At 44.8% G+C, this 16386-nt stretch overlaps 1 protein-coding gene across 2 annotated transcripts in view; it reads right to left on the bottom strand.

The window, feature by feature from the left end:
* Positions 1-16386, bottom strand: part of LOC140719402 (protein kinase C and casein kinase substrate in neurons protein 3) — a 79668-nt gene that overhangs the window by 9610 nt on the left and 53672 nt on the right. For both annotated transcript variants that reach the window (XM_073034031.1, XM_073034032.1), the window contains exons 5-8: positions 12739-12894; positions 7216-7391; positions 5384-5504; positions 2941-3026 (exon numbers count right to left, since the gene is read on the bottom strand). In XM_073034031.1, the coding sequence (XP_072890132.1) occupies positions 2941-3026; positions 5384-5504; positions 7216-7391; positions 12739-12894 (539 nt within the window). The remainder of the gene's footprint in view (positions 1-2940; positions 3027-5383; positions 5505-7215; positions 7392-12738; positions 12895-16386) is intronic.

Genomic DNA, 16386 nt, shown 5'->3' on the forward strand with positions numbered 1-16386 from the left:
ACCTGGGCATCAATCGACATGTCCGAGGACCAGCAATTGAATTAACAATTCTTTGTTGCATTTTGATTCCTCCGCTTGAGATGCCTTAGATAGTGAGTAGTGAGAGGAAACCAACTCTACTACAGATTCTGGAAACCTAAAGCAACAGAAAGTGTTGGAAATACAGAGCAACTCGGGTGTCCCTGGAGGGAGAAGCCATTCATGTTTCAAATTGGTGACCTTTCATCTGATCCATCAATTATTAACTGTTCAAAAACCCAACTTCAAAAACACTGCAACTAATGTTCTCAATACTACTTATCTTTCATAATTGCAATTTGTCCTTGGTTGTTAGTGTAGTTTTTCATCGAGTCTATTGTTTCTTTTTATCTGTGAATCATCAGTGCCTGTAACGCCACTGGTAGCAGTGAAGGATACCGTCACACACAGATATAGAAGGATTCCCCATTGCTGTTTCCATAACAATTTTTTTGACCAGTCGGTGTTGTTAGCCCTGAGCTAAACCATCGAACGTGGGGGGGCCTTACCCAGAGCCAAAGCATAAAGCTCTGACTCTAGCCAACATAGCTCTCCGGGTCATTGAGGCACGCAAGCCTCCAAACCATGACAAGGTTGTTGTTTTCTTGAAGGATCTACTGTGAATGCCTGCAAGAAAATGAATTGCAGGGTTGTACGTGGTGAATAAATTGACTTTGAATTCCCCAGTTACTGACTGACTTGCTGTATAGTCCTGACGTCTTTTAGTTTGACTTCAAAGAGTCTCGATATTCCATAAGACATAGAAGCAGAATTAGGCTATTCAGCCCATCGAGTCTGCTCCGCCATTTTATCATGGCTTATCACCTCCTTCAACCCCATTCTCCTACTTTCTCCCTGTAACTCTGATATCCTGAATAATCAAGAACTAATCAACCTCAGCTTTAAATTATACTCAATGATTTGGCTTCCATGGCCAAACTTCCTCCTTTTCTCTGTTCTAAAGGGACATTCTATTCTGAGGCTCCCCCCACAATAGGAAATCTAGGTCTTTCAATGCTTGATAGTTTTCAATAAGACACAACACATGGGAGCATTTAATATCTCTTTCATTCCCAGAATCATTCTCATTGACTTCCTCTGGACCCTTTCCAATACCAGCAAATCTTTTCTTGGATAAGCAGCCTAAAACTGCTCTCAGTACTCCCAAGTGTTGTCTGACCAATGCGCTATAAAGCCTCAGCATCACATTGTTGCTCTTCCCCATTAATTCATTATTATTTATAATGTTTGACCATGAAGAGCATCAAAGTTGAATCTGGTTACCTTCTCCATTACTGAACAGAAATTGGGACTCAGGATGATTGCATGTCCCTGAGCATGCCTCATCATGTCCCTGTCCTGAGCTCTCTGGTATCCGGAAGGACAAGGGCACTTTGACCAGGACATCTGCAGCATTCTCAGCAGGTGGTTCGCCCAGGGCAACCTTAGTGAAGCAATTACTGCCTTTCACAAAGACACCTAAATCTATGCATAAGTCATGAACTCCATCACTGAACATAGAACAGAACAGGCCCTTCAGCCCACAATGTTGTGCCAACCTTTTAACGCACTCTAAGATCAATCTAACTCTGGTCTCCTACATAACCCCTGCTCCATACACTCATCACTCTTGGTGCAAACAAAACTTATCTTTTAACACCCGCCTTCCCTCCCCCATACATTTCTCCAATCACCTTAAAATTAGGCACCCCTGCTATTGGCCATTTCTGCCCTGGATGTCCATTTGATCTATGCTTCTTATCATGGGCCATAGGAAGTTGAACCGAAGATTTTTTTTTTGGGGGGGGGGGGGATCTTCTCTGGTGAAAAAGTCAAGATGGAATGGATCTCACTCTCAGTTCCCTCTTCCTTTCTTACTCTGGTTGTTGTGCAAATGGATTGTTGCACTTTAATAACGTCCCAGTTCACGGGGAATGCTTACGCCTTCGGAAGGGATACAGCCTTGATGCCTGGCCTGAGCTGTGTCCACAAAGAAGGAAGGAAAGCAGCTTGCATTTAGAAGACAGAACAGTACAGGCCCTTCGGCCTACAATATTGTGCTAATGTTTTAACCTACTCCAAGATCAATCTAATCCTTCTTTCCCACATAGCCCTCCATTTCTCTATCACCATCCCTGTCAGCATGTTCCACGCACGCACCCACCACAGTAAAAAAAAATGAACTGCATCTGACATTCACCCTATACTTTCCTCCAATCACCTTAAAATTATACCCTCTCATACTAGCCATTTCCACCCAATCAATGCCTCTGATCATTCAGTACACCTCTCATCCTCCTTTGTTCCAAAACCCTAGCTTACCCAACCTATCCTCATAAGGCATAATCTCTGCACCCTCTTTAAAACTTCCACATCCTTCCCATACTGAGGCGACCAGAACCGAGCGCACATCTCTCACAACCTGCCAGCTCCCACGTTCATGGGCAATGAGGACCAATCTGAAATGTACTCACTAGTTGGCAGACAAAGGGGGCCTTTGAGATTACCTGGTGCTCCTCGCTTACAAAGCAACAGCAAATGCCTAATTGGAAAGGACAGAGCAGGGGAGTATGAAATCATTATCAATCCCTGGTTCTCCTGGAGCATCTGAACCACGTTGTAGAACCTGATGAACAGATATCAGGATACCCACAGAGGGACTCGGTGCTTTGAGCTGGAGGATTAGTTGTCCTTGCCATCCAGTAACCCTGACGGGGTCGGTTTGAACTGGAGCGAGCGAGGCTAGTATCCTGTGGCGGAAGATGGGGACACTCGCGTGTGTACACTGGCCAGGAAGGTTGAGGTACGGAGGGGACTTGGTGCCACTGTAGGTGAATGAGCAAGTTGGATAGAAGAGGGGGAAAACATGAGTAGAGGAGGACAGTAGTTCTTTAGGAAAAAAGCCAAATCCTCACTGTTTACCTTAAGCTCTGAAGTACGACCTTATCTCCTTCCTTCTGTCCTTTCCCCTTCTTGTCTGTTATGTTCTCCATCTCTGGGCTCCATTCCTGTGAGATTAAAACTTTAACGTTAAGATGCCAGTAAGGCACTGAGTTCAGTTCAAGTGATTACAGTCCAGGTTATCTAGTTCAAGCTTAATTGTTATTCAACTGTACTCTCATACAGTATACAACTAAATGAACGGGGCTAAATGAAGCAGGCTTTTTCCACTGAGGTTGGGTGGGACTACAACCAGTCATGGGTTAAGGGTGAAAGGTGAGAAGTTTAAGGGGAACAGGAGGGGAAACTTCTTCACTCAGAGGGTCGTGTGAGTGTGGAGTGAGCTGCCAGAACAAGTGGTGCATGGGAACTTGATTTCAATGTTTAAGAGAAGTTTGGATAGGTACCTGGATGATAGGGGTATGGAGGGCTGTGGTCCCAGTGCAAGTTGCTGGGAGTAGGCAATTTAAATGGTTTCAGCATGGACTAGATGGGCTGAAGGGCCTGTTTCCGTGCTGTACTCCTATGTGACTCTATGAAACATCGTTCCTCTTGGGCCAAGGTGCAAAACAGTACATACAGTCACACACACCACATATCGTTAGAGTAGCACGTACATTCACAATATAATATTAGTACAAGTCCTTGAATGGCAAGGCCCGAAGATTGATGGTGCAAAGGATGTTGTCCTGGAGCCATTTTTCTGCAAGAACAAGCACGCAGCAGTTACTCATCTTGCACTAGGTTTGAAACTAAGTAATTGTTCAGAGTGTGGAATGAGCTGCTAGCAGAGATGGAGGATTTGGGTTCAATTTCAACTTTTAAGAGAAATTTGGATAGGTGCATGGATGTGACAGATATGGAGGATTATGCTCTTGGAGCAGTTTAGTGGGACTAGGGAGATTAATAGTCCAGCATGGTCTAGATGGGCCAAAGGGGCCTCTGTGCTGTAGTGGTCTATGACTGTGAGACACCACTAAAGTGTAGGAGGCAGTTTCCAAGTCGCCACATGTTCCCTGGAGCTGTAAATTAATAAGCAGATCACGAACCAGATTAGTCACATTACTGGGAGAACTGTCCTGGTTTTCTGTTGAACAATGGCAAAGATGTAGCTGGAAGGCCAGGAGGGTGTTGGCAGGATTAAATAGGTTTATCTAGCAATTACACTATTATTCTGTGCTGCTTTGGAAGTGTTGGCCATAATCCAGAGGGAACTTTCAATTATCAACCTTTGACTCTTGGGCAAGAGGCTCGCCAATTGAACCAGTTTCTACCCTTAGATGGACGGTGGTGGGGAGGTGGACATTAGTAGCTGGAACAGTAACTGGCTCCTAACTGTGGTTACCCATTTCCCTATCCAGACTATAAAAACACTGGAGCAGAATTAGGCAAACTGGCCCATCGTGTCTTCCCACCATGGCTGATTTATTTTCCCTTTCAACCCCCATTCTCCTGCTGTCTTCCTTAACCTTTGAAGCCCTGGCTAATCAAAAATCTATCAGCTTCGGTTTTAAGTATTCTCAATGACCTGGCCGCTACAGCTGTCTGTGGCGATAAATTTTATAGACTGACCACCCTCTGGGTAAAGAAATTCCTCTTCATCTATATTCTCTCTGGTCCTAGGTTCCCCCAGTCTAGGAAACATCCTCTCCATATCTATTCTATCTATGCCTTTCAATATGTGATACGTTTTACTCTTCTAAACTCCAAAGAGAACAGGCCCAGAGCCATCAAACGCTCCTCAGGCATTAACCCTTTCATTTCTGGGATTATCCTCATGAACCTCTTCTGGACCCCCCCCCCCCCCCCATTGCCTTAAAGCCCCAGGATCACAGGCACAACGTAGCAGTTAGTGTGACACTATTACAGCTAGGGACATTAGAGTTTGGAGTTCAATTCCGACATCATCTGTAAGGAGTCTGTACGTCCTCTCCGAGGAATGCCTGGGTTTTCTCCAGAAGATCTGGTTTCCTTCCACAGTCCAAAGACGTTCTGGTTGGTAGGTTAATTGGTCATTGTGAATTGTCCCGTGACTAGGCCAAATTGAAGTGGACTGGTGGGGCAGCTCGGCTCCTAGGGCTGGAAGAGCACACTCTTCACTGTATCCATAAAAAAAAAATTAACGTTAACATTGTATTTGCCTTCCTTACCATCGACTCAACCTGTAAGTTAACTTTTAGGGAATCCTGCAAGTCCCTTTGCGCCTCTGATTTCTGAATTTTTATCCTGGTTTAGAAAACAGTCTGTCCCTTTATTCCTTCTACCAAAGTGCATTACCATTCAATTCCCTACAGAATATTCCATCTGTTGCAACTTTGCTCAATCTCCCAATCTGTCTAGGTCTTTCTGAGACTAACATTTTGATGTACGTGTAACAAATAAAGCTAATCTTTATCTCAAATGGAGAAGGTGCTTCAGAACTCACCTCAAAGTACGGCCAGTTCGTCGGCATTCCTGGGCCGTACGTGTTCCGCCACCATTTTAAGTCATTCTGGTCATTTATTGATAGCACGGTCTGGTGTAGATCCTTAAAAATATTCCGGAAGCTGCAGAAAGAGAAGTGGCAAGTATTGGGATTGATTGAGAAACTGCTTCAGGTAGATCTGCCCCTGCTGCATCTGAGATGCAACCCTTTATGAAGGAGAAAAGCTTACAAGATGCAGGTGAAACTCAGCATTTATGGAAGGGAATAAATGGTTGATGTTTCGGGCTGAGACCCATCAGGACTGGAACGGATGGGGAAGAAGCCAGAATAAGGAAGAGTGGGAGACAATTGGTGAGATCAGATGAGGGGGAAAGTGGGTGGGGGAGGAGGGAATCAAGTGAGAAACTGGGAGGTACAACTGGAAGCCTGAACAATGTTAAGAAGGTGTATGATAGATAGATAGATACTTTATTCATCCCCATGGGGAAATTCAACATTTTTCCAATGTCCCATACACTTATTGTAGCAAAACTAATTACATACAATACTTAATTCAATATAAATATGCATCTAAAATCACCCTCTCAAAAAGCATTAATAAATAGCTTTTAAAAAGTTCTTAAATAGTTTACTAAGAAATACATTGAATGGTAACTTAAGCTCAGTCCTGGTGTGTTGGCCTTCACTGGCTGAGTTCAAGATCCGCAAGTTAATGTTACAGCTGTATAAAACTCTGTAGTATTGCGTTCAGTTCTGGTCATTTCATGATGGGAAGGATAAGGGAGCTTTAAAGAGGTTGCAAGGAGATTTACTGGGATGCTGTCTGGATTAGAGAGCATGGCTTATGAGGAGTGGTTGAGCAAGCTTGGGCTTTTCTTTTTGGAGTGAAGGAGGATGAGAGGTGATTTAATAGAGGCATATAAGATAGTAAGAGGCATAGATCAAGTGGACTGCCAGAGAACTTTTTCCCAGGGCAGAAATGACAGATACAAGGGGGTATAAGGTGATTGGAGGGAAGTATAAGGAGGAGGTCAAAGATGAGTTTTCTTACCCAGAGTGGTGGGTGCCTGGGGTGGTGGTAGAGGCAGTTACATTTGGGACATTTAAGAAACTCTTAGATAGCTATTCCATAAAGTAGGTTAAAGAGTCAGCACAACATCATGGGCCAAAGGGCGTGTACTGTGATGCAAAGTTCTATGTTCTAAGACTGGGGGGCAATGAGCACCATGAGCATTCAGTTGCCTCTCATTTCAACCTCCCTTCCTGTTCCCACAGCTCTGCTTTGCCTGCTGTGTAGGGAGGCCAAACACAAACTTAACGAACAGTACGTTGTATTCCTATCACTCAACACTCTCAAATAACACACTCCCAGTGCAGCTTTAACCACACGTTTGATGGCTCTGTGCCTGTACTCACTGGAGCTTACAGGAATGAAGAGTGATCTCACTGAAACCCATTGAAATTGAAAATTCTCGATAGAGTGGGAGTGGAGAGGATCTTTCCAACAGTGGGGGTGGGGGTCCAGGACAAGAGGACACAGACTCAGAATAGAAGGGCATCTCTTTAGAACTGAGATGAGGAGCAAATTCTTTAGCCAGAGAGTGATGACTCTGTGGAATTCATTGCCACAGACAGCCGTGGAGGCCAAGTCTCTGGGTATATTTAAAGTGGAGGTTGATAGATTCTTGATTAGTAAGGCTGTCAAAGGTTACAGGGTGAAGGCAAGAAAATGGGGTTGAGAGGGATAATAAATCAGCCATGATGGAATATTGGAGACGATGGGTCAAATGGCTCCTTTGTCGTACAATCTCTATGTTTCTATGTAATCTCACCTTTCATTGTTGGTGACGTCAAGGTGCCGATGAATAGAGAGGAAGATCTGTTTGAGGAAGATTGTGCGTTTCTGCTCCAACTGCTGGCTCTGGTCAAACACCATCTCCATCTCTTCCATGTATTTTGGGTTGTACTTGTTCAAATCTTCTATGGTCTTGGCGTAACGTTGCTTAACCTTGGGGTGTGGGGGTGGGGGTGGGTGTGAGAACAGAGAGGGGAGATGGTGAGTGCTCCACATCCACATACAGAGCCAGGATTCACAGGCAGCATGTCTGGTTCAGGAAGTTGCGGGTTCAGGATCTGCTCCAGGTGAGGCCGACACCCCAATACGGGTGCTGAACTGGATGTGCTGCCTTTCGAACCATATGTTAGTCAAGATCCGATATGCTTATTAAGTTGCGGGTAAAGACAGCAATTTGAGAAAGTGGTAGAATTAATTTGAGTTATAGAGTGCAGAAAGAGGCCCTTCGGTCCAACTTATTCAAAGCAGCCATTGCCTGAGTTAGTCCCATTTGTCCACGTTTGGCTGATAACCCTTTCCCTTCCCTATCCATGTACCTGTTTAACTGTTCCTGTACCTGCCTCTATCACTTCCTCTGTCCTCTCACTCTGTATACCCACTACCCTCGAGTAGATACTTTCCCTGAAACCCTCTGCCTTCTAATTTTTGATTCCCCTGCTATACGGGCAATAAAAAAGACTATGACTACCTAAACACGAGATTCTGCAGATGCTGGAAATCCAGGGCAACAAACTCAGCAGGTCAGGCAGCATCTATGGAGAGCAATAAAGAATCGATGTTACAAGCCAAGACCCTTGTGTGTTTCTGTCTACCAGCCTTTCTATACATCACATGATTTTATAAACCTCTGCTTATAATTCTAGCCCTCCAGTCCCAGTAACATTCTCGTGAATCTTTTCTGAGCCCTGTCCAGCTGAACAATATGCTTTCAGTAGAATCTACCTTGGTGTGCACACACATCTGCTGCAGTGTTTGCTTAGGGTGTGTATTCTGACTCATGGATAGAACTCAGCTCTGAATCAGAAACACAAGATATTCTGCAGATGCTGGAAATCTAGAGCAACACATGTAAAATGCTGGAGTAACTCAGCAGGTCGGGCAGAATCTATGAAGAGGAGTACACACTGTTTCAGGCCGAGACCCTTCATCGGGTTGATCTGAATCAGAAGGTGGTCCCACACACGAGATCTGAGCACACTGTCTGCACCACAGGTCTGAGGCTTCGCCTGCTGGTGCAGTGGTGAAAGATTCCCAGAAAATAAGAACTTTTCTCTGAAGCAAAGCCTTTCTTCTGTTTCGAGGATGTCTGCGGAGAGTGAGAATTTCAAGTTGTATATTGTATACATTCTCCAATATTAAATGGAGCCACTGATCATCTCAGCCTTTATCTCCCACACAACCATCATCAAAACTATACAGACTGATTGGCTGTAATCTCATGCTGTTTCTGGGAGCTTACTACGTACATTTTTCTTTAAATTTAGAGATACAGCATGGTAATAGGCTGTTCCAGTACAATGAACCTGTGCAGCCCAATTTTACCCATTTGACCTGCTAAACCAAATGTCTTTAGAATGTGAAAGGAAATTGGAGCAACTGGAGGAAATGCGATGGGGAAAACATTAAAAAACCTCTAATAGGCAGCGGTGGGATTCGAATCCAGGTCGCTGGCTCTGTCATAGTGTTCCGCTGACAACTACTCACCGTGCTGCCCTTGCTGCTGGATGTCCCACATTACCACAGACATTGGACGTCTTGCGTGATCTTCAGGATTGGACTTCCAAACTATCTTACAAATCTGGCGGGACCTACGTTTCTATTCTTATATGTATCGTTATTGATAGAGATTCCCTCTGCAATGGCTCCTCCTCCTGTCACTTCCGTATTCTTGGAAGATCTAACCTAGAGATCCTCCAATTCCTTATCTACAAACTTCCTTCTGTCAGTACTATCTGAAAACCTGACTCAGCTTCTAGAGTCATAAACTCACAGACCACACCAACCAGAGGGCACAGCCTCAGAACAGTAGGACGTCCCTTTAGAACAGAGATGAGGAGGAAGTTCTTTAGCCAGAAGGTGGTGAATTTGTGGAATTACTTGCCATGAAAGCCAAGTCATTGGGTATACTTAAAGCTTAGGTTGATGGGTTCTTCATTAGTTAGGGTGTCAAAGGTTTACCAAGAGAGGGAAAATAAATCGACCATTGCACAGCAGAATCAATGGGCCAAATGGTCTAATTATGTTTCTACATTCTTTGTTAGTCAGAGTATTGAGTTCAAGAGCTGCGAAGTAATGTTGTAACTCTATAAAACCCTGGTTACACTAATATTGTGTTCAGTTCTGGTCGCCTCATTATAGGAAAGATGTGGAGGCTTCACAGAGGGTGCAATGGAGATTTATCAAGATGCTTCTTGGACCAGAGGCCATGTCTTATGTTGAACAGGCTAGGGCTTTTCTCTTTGCAGTGAAGGAGGTTGAGAGATGACCTGATAGAGGTGTACAAGATGACAAAAGACATGGGTTGAGTGGACAGTCAAGACACTTCTTTGCAGGGTGGCAATGGCTAATACAAGAGGGGATAATTTAAGGTGATTGGAGGAAAGTCTGGGGGGATGTCGGGGGGTAGGTTTCACACAGGAACATCCTGCCAGGGGTGGTGGTAAGGCAGATACATTAGGGGCATTTATGGAACTCTTATATAGGCACATTAATGATAGAAAAATGGAGGGCTATGTAGGGGGAAGTGTTAGGTTGATCTTAAGAGTAGGTTAAAAGGTCAGCACAACATAGTGGGCCAAAGGCCCTGTACTGTGCTCTGTCTTATGGCCTTACACACTGGTTCATTGATGTACCAATGGCAGGGGAGCTGTGTGGTCTCGGGTGTTGGACACAACAGGCCCTTGTGTCACAGGATTGCCTGCTGCAAGCACCCAGGGGAGGAAAGGCACAAGTTGTGTGGGAGAGAGGAGAGGGTGCTCTGGATTCCATGTTGGGTTGGGGGATGTTTCCTCCCATCAATGCTGCCCCCCAGTGTTCGCTGGGTGGATTGCGTTTACAGCTGCACTAGCGCGTGGTGGGGAACTGCTGCGTGCTTGTTCTTGCAGAAACATGGCTCCAGGAGAACATCCCTTGCACCAGCAACCTGCAGGCCATGACACCCAGGGACTATGGCTACTGTATACTGCTTATGTTTTTCTCCTATTGTAATTATGTGTGCTTTATGCTGTGGGTGACTGTTGGTACTGTGGTTTTCACCTTGGCCCTGAAGAAACACTGCTTTGTTTGGCTGCAACCATGTGTATGGTTGAATGACAATTACATTTCAATTTGAGGGTGTGGAGCTGTCCCTGTGCCATCTCTGCAATTCTGACTGCCTCAGCTCAGACACACACACCCTTGCTGGTCTTTTCCAACACCCGAACCGATACTGTTTTTAGAACAGCAATGGGCTCTTCGGCCCACAATATCTGCACCAGAGACAACGACAACTTAACCAATACCTTCTATTGGCACATGATCCAGATGGCCCCATACCCTGTGAATTTATGTACTGTATCTAACTGTCTCTTCGATACCACTATTGTATCTGCCTCCAGCACTACTCCCACCAGTCCATTCCAAGCACCCATTGTTTAAAAAAAACTTGCCCCACGCATCTTTAAACTTTCCCCTTCTCACCTCGTCCTTTAGAACTTGACTTTTCCACCCTGGGGAAAGAAAGATTCTGACTTTTCCATGCCTCTCATAACTTCCATCAGCTCTCCCTTAGCCTTCAACACTCCAGAAGAAACAACCCAAGTTTGTCCAATCTCTCCATAAGACATAGGAGCAGTAGTTGGCCATTCGGCCCATTAAATCTGCTCTGCAATTTGAGTTCCACCTTGTGATAGACCGTGAGGGACAGATGGACATTATTAGCTGGGACAGTAACTAGCTCCTAACTGTGATTACACTTTTCCCTATATAGACCACAAACATAGGGGCAGAAGTAGGCCAATCAGCCCATTGAGTCTGCTTGCCATTCCTTCTCGGCTGATTTATTATCCCTCTGAACTCTGTTCTGAGTAACTGATGCCCTTCCTAATTAAGAATCTGTCAACCTTCGTTTTAAATATATCCAATGACTTGGCCTCCACAGCCATCTGTGGCAATGAATTCCACAGATTCACCACCCTCTGGCTAAAGGAATTCCTCCTCATCTCTGTTCTAAAGAGAAGTCCTTGTACCCTCTACCCGCTCATATCCTGTAATCCAGGCAACCCTGTTTGCACCCTTTTCCTCATCCTTCCCTCAACAGGGTGACCAGACCTGCATAAAGTACTCCTAGTACAGCCTGACCAGAATTTTATAGTGCCGCATAACTCAGTGGAAACTTCATTAGGTACACCTGTACACCTGCTCGTTAATGCAAATGTCTAATCAGCCAATCCCATGGCAGCAACTCAGTGCATAAAAGCATGAAGACATGGTCAAGAGTTTCAGGAGTTATTCAGACCAAACATCAGAATGGGGGAAGAAATGTGATCTAAGTGACTTTGACTGCGAAATGATCGTTGGCACCAGAATGGGTGGTTTGAATAACTCAGAAACTGCCATTCTCCTGGGATTTGCACGCCCATCAAGAGTTTACAGAGAATGGTGTGAAAATACATCCAGCAAGCGACAGTTGTGGGTGAAAATGCCTTGTTAATGAGAAAGGTCAGAGGAGAATGGCCAGACATTTTCAAGCTGACAGGAAGGCAACAGTAACTAAAATAACCACAGGTTACAACTGTGGTGTGCAGAAGAGCATCTCTGAACGGGCAACACGTTGAGCCTTGAAGTGGATGGCCTACAGCAGCAGAAGACCATGAACATACACTCAGAGGCTACTTCATTAGGTACAGGGGGTGGGGAATAAGTGACTACTGAGAGTATAAAACAGACCTGGAGAGGATGACAAGGTAAGAAGGTGGGAGGAGAGTTCCTCCAGCATTTTGTGTGTGTGCTGTTCAGGATTTCCAACATCTGCAGAATCTCTGCTGTTGAGGAGGTCCATTAGAGCGCAATGTCTGTGTGGAGTTTGCATCTTTTCCCGATGATTACTCGCTCACAACTCAAATAACCACACATTTGCAACAGTGGTGTGCAAAAGAGCATCTCTGAACCCACAACATATCAAACCTTGAACAGCAAACAAGAGAAAAGCTGCAGATGCTGAAAGTCAAATTAATACACACAAAATGTTGGAGGAACTCAGCAGGCCAATCAGCACCTGTGGAAAAGAGTAAACAGTCAACGTTTTGGGCCGAGTCCTGATGAAAGATCCAAAACGTCAACTGTTTACTCTTTTCTATTGATGCTGCCTGTCCTGCTGAGTTCCTCCAGCATTTTGTGTGTAGAACCTTGAAGAGGATGGGCTCCAGCAGCAGAAGACCACAGTGGGTTCCACACTAATAGAGTAGCCATCGAATGCACACTATATTCGTACGGGATGTGTGTACAGAATTTCCCCGTTCACCTTTTCTGCCTCCTGGCTGCGTTTTTCTCTCAGTCGCTGGAGTTTCTGCTGCTTCCATGAGGAAGAGGCCGGGTTTACCCTGCAGTTATTTTCCCGGAGAACGGCAACACGCTCCTTTTTCCGCTTGGCATGGTAGACTTTCTTCAGCTTTCCTGCCTGTGGACAAGGGAGAGAGGGAGGTACAAGGTTAGGACCATCCAGCTGAAGCTACGCAAATGAAGAAGTCTGTGCAAGTTAGGGTATTAACTCTGACCATGAGCAGCAGCTGTTGGGAGAAATCAGATCATCGTTAACTGCTGGAGAGACAGTGGGGAGAGTTTATGCACAGCACAGAAAACCTGTCTGTCATCACCTTTCATAATTAGAGATAATGAAACGCCGATGTCCAAGAACAGAGAAGTCTACAGAAAGCGATGAATACAGCCCAGTCCGTCACAGGCAATGCCCGCCCCACCATCGAGCACATCTACAAGGAGTGCCACCACAAGAAAGCAGCCTCCATCATTAAGGACCTCCACTATCCAAGGCCATGCCCTCATCCCACTGCTGCCATCAGGAAGAACACCCTTAAGGTTAACTTCTAGGTTGAGTTGGTGGTGAAGAAGGCAAATGCAATGTTGGCATTCATTTCTAGAGGAATAGAGTATAGGAGCAGGGATGTGATGTTGAGGCTCTATAAGGCACTGTTAAGACCTCACTTGGAATACTGTGTGCAGTTTTGGGCTCCTTATTTAAGAAAGGATGTGCTGACATTGGAGAGGGTTCAGAGAAGATTCACTAGAATGATTCTGGGAATGAGAGGGTTAACATATGTGGAACGTTTGATCGCTCTTGCACTGTACTCCTTGGAGTTTAGAAGAATGAGGTGGGACCTCATAGAAAAATTTCGAATGTTGAAAGGCATGGACAGAGTGGATGTGGCAAAGTTGTTTCCCATGGTGGGGGAGTCTAGTACGAGAGGACATGACTTGAGGATTGCAGGGCGCCCATTCAGAACAGAGATGTGAAAATTATTTTTTTTTAGCCAGAGGGTGGTGAATCTATGGAATTTGTTGCCACGGGCAGCAGTGGAGGCCAAGTCACTGGGTGTATTTAAGGCAGAGATTGATAGGTATTTGAGTAGTCAAAGGTTATGGTGAGAAGGTGGAGGTATGGGACTAAAGGGGAGATTGGATCAGCTCATGATGAAATGGTGGAGCAGACTCAATGGGCTGAATGGCCGACTTCTGCTCCTTTGTCTTATGGTCTAAGGAGATACAGGAGCCTCAGGACCCATACCATCAGGCTGAGGAACAGTTATTACTCCTCAATCCTGAACCAGCGTGAATAACTTCTCTCACCCCAACACCCAACTGATTCCACAATGCATAATTTGACTCACTTTCAAGGACTCTACAACTCATGTTCTCAGTATTATTTATTATTTTTTCTCTTTCATATTTGCACAGCTTGTCTAGTTGTTTGTCAGTCTTTGTGTGTAGTTTTTCCATTGTTTCTACTGTATTTATTTGCTCTGCTCAAGAAAACACGAGGGTAGCATATGGTAACATATACGTACTTTGACAATAAATTTACTTTGAACAAAGGGGGTCAGAGTCAACTTGCACAGGGGACATAATCAGAGCACCACAATATCGTAGTGGTTAGCCATACATTTTGGTGTTTCGACGTACAAGTAACAAATAAAGCTGTCTGATAAACTTTTGTAAAGGGAGAGTTCACAGGACAGGGAATGAGGGTGTAATAAGACAAACGTTACAGTGTGGTACTGCTACAAAGGGCTGAATGGTCTCCTCCAGGCTGTAAGAATGAACAGTATAGCCCAGGAACAGGCCTTTCAGCCCATGATACTGTTCTAACATACGGTGTGTGGGCCCTCATTGGGGGATTGAGTTCAAGAGCCACGAGGTAAAACTCTGGTTAAACTGCACTTGGAATATTACGTTCAGTTCTGGTCGCCTCATTATACGAAGGACATGGAAGCTTTGGAGTGGATCCAGAGGAGATTTACCAAAACGCTGACTGGATTAGAGAGCACAGCTTATGAGGATAGGTTGAATGAGCTCTCTTTGGAGTGGAGGAGGATGAGAAATCATTTGACAGAGGTGTACAACACCTGATCTCTCCTGCCTGAGCAACGTATCCCTCCATTCTCTGCACATTCATGTGGCAGCGTAAGAGAACTTTAAACCTCTTGTATTTGGCTCCACTACCACCCTTTGCAGTGCATTCCAGGTACTGGAGACTCCTGCTCAAATCCATCCATGCCTATTACACGCCACACTCTCATACACACTGCTGAATGGTCCCCCGGTAGGAAAAGATGGATTCTTGACCTTGTTATGGTCTTTGCACCTTAATCTCTACCGGCACTGCACATTCTCTGTAACTGTAGCACTATGCTCTTTTACTATTTTCCGACATCCCGATGGGATGACATGACGTATTTATGGCATGCAAACCAATGTTTTTCACTGTACATGTGACAATAATAAAATAATTTAATACTTAATGTACCAGTTATATAATGGTTACAACCCAATGTCTTGTGGACAGTCCACACAGTTAAAGAACAAAGACCAATATCTAGTAAAGCAGCCACCATAATCAAAGAGCCCTCCCCCCTCCATTCTCCCTTCTCCCCTCTCCAACTGGGCAGAAAATCCAAAAGCCCGAGAGCCTGTACCCCCAGGCTTAAGGACAGCTGCCACCCCACTGAACTGTCGCCTAGTACAGTAAGATGGACTCCTGACTTCAATCTACCTCACTATGACCTTGTACCTTACAGTCTGCCTGCACTTTCTCTGTAACTGTATCACTTTATTCTGCATTCTCTTATTGTTTTAGAACATAGAACAGTACAGGCCCTTTGGCCCACAATGTTGTGCCGATCTTGTAACCTCCTCTAAGATCAATTTAACCCTTCTCTCCCACATAGCCCTCCAGTTTTCTTTTATGCCCTGTGCGTATCTCAGATATTATTAATGTATTTAATGTTCTCCCTTGTACTACCTCAATGCACTGTTGTAAAGAATAGATCTGAATGGACAGAGTGCAAGACAAGTTTTACACTGTACGTAATACCGTAAGATATAGGAACAGAATTAGGCGTTCGACCATTTGGTTATGGCAGATCCATTTCCCTCTCAGCCCCATTCTCCTGCCTTCTCCCCATCTCCCTTCATGCCCTGACTAATCGAGGACATATCAAACTCCACTTTAAATATATCCAATGACTTGGGCTGCACAGCTGTTTGTGGTAATGAATTCCATAGATTTATCACCCTCTAGCTAAAAAAATTCCTCTTCATCCTTGTTCTAAATGGAAGTCCTTGTGCCCTCTAACCTCCCTCATACCCTGTAATCCAGGCAACATCCTCTGGTTCTAGACTTCCTCACTACAGGAAACATCCACTCTATCTAGGCCTTTCAATATTCGATTGCTTTTTATGTGATCCTCCCCTCATTCTTCTAAACTCCAGTGAGTACAGTCCCAGAGCCATCAAATGCTCCTCATATATTAACCCTTTCATTCCTGGGATAATTCTTGTGAACCTCCTCTGGACCCTCTCCTACACTAGAATCAGAATTAGGTTTATTATCACAGGCATGTGCCATGAAATTTGTTAACTTTGCAGCAGCAGTTCA

The sequence above is a fragment of the Hemitrygon akajei genome, chromosome 31, assembly GCF_048418815.1.
Source record: "Hemitrygon akajei chromosome 31, sHemAka1.3, whole genome shotgun sequence".
In the NCBI taxonomy this organism is placed as follows: domain Eukaryota; kingdom Metazoa; phylum Chordata; class Chondrichthyes; order Myliobatiformes; family Dasyatidae; genus Hemitrygon; species Hemitrygon akajei.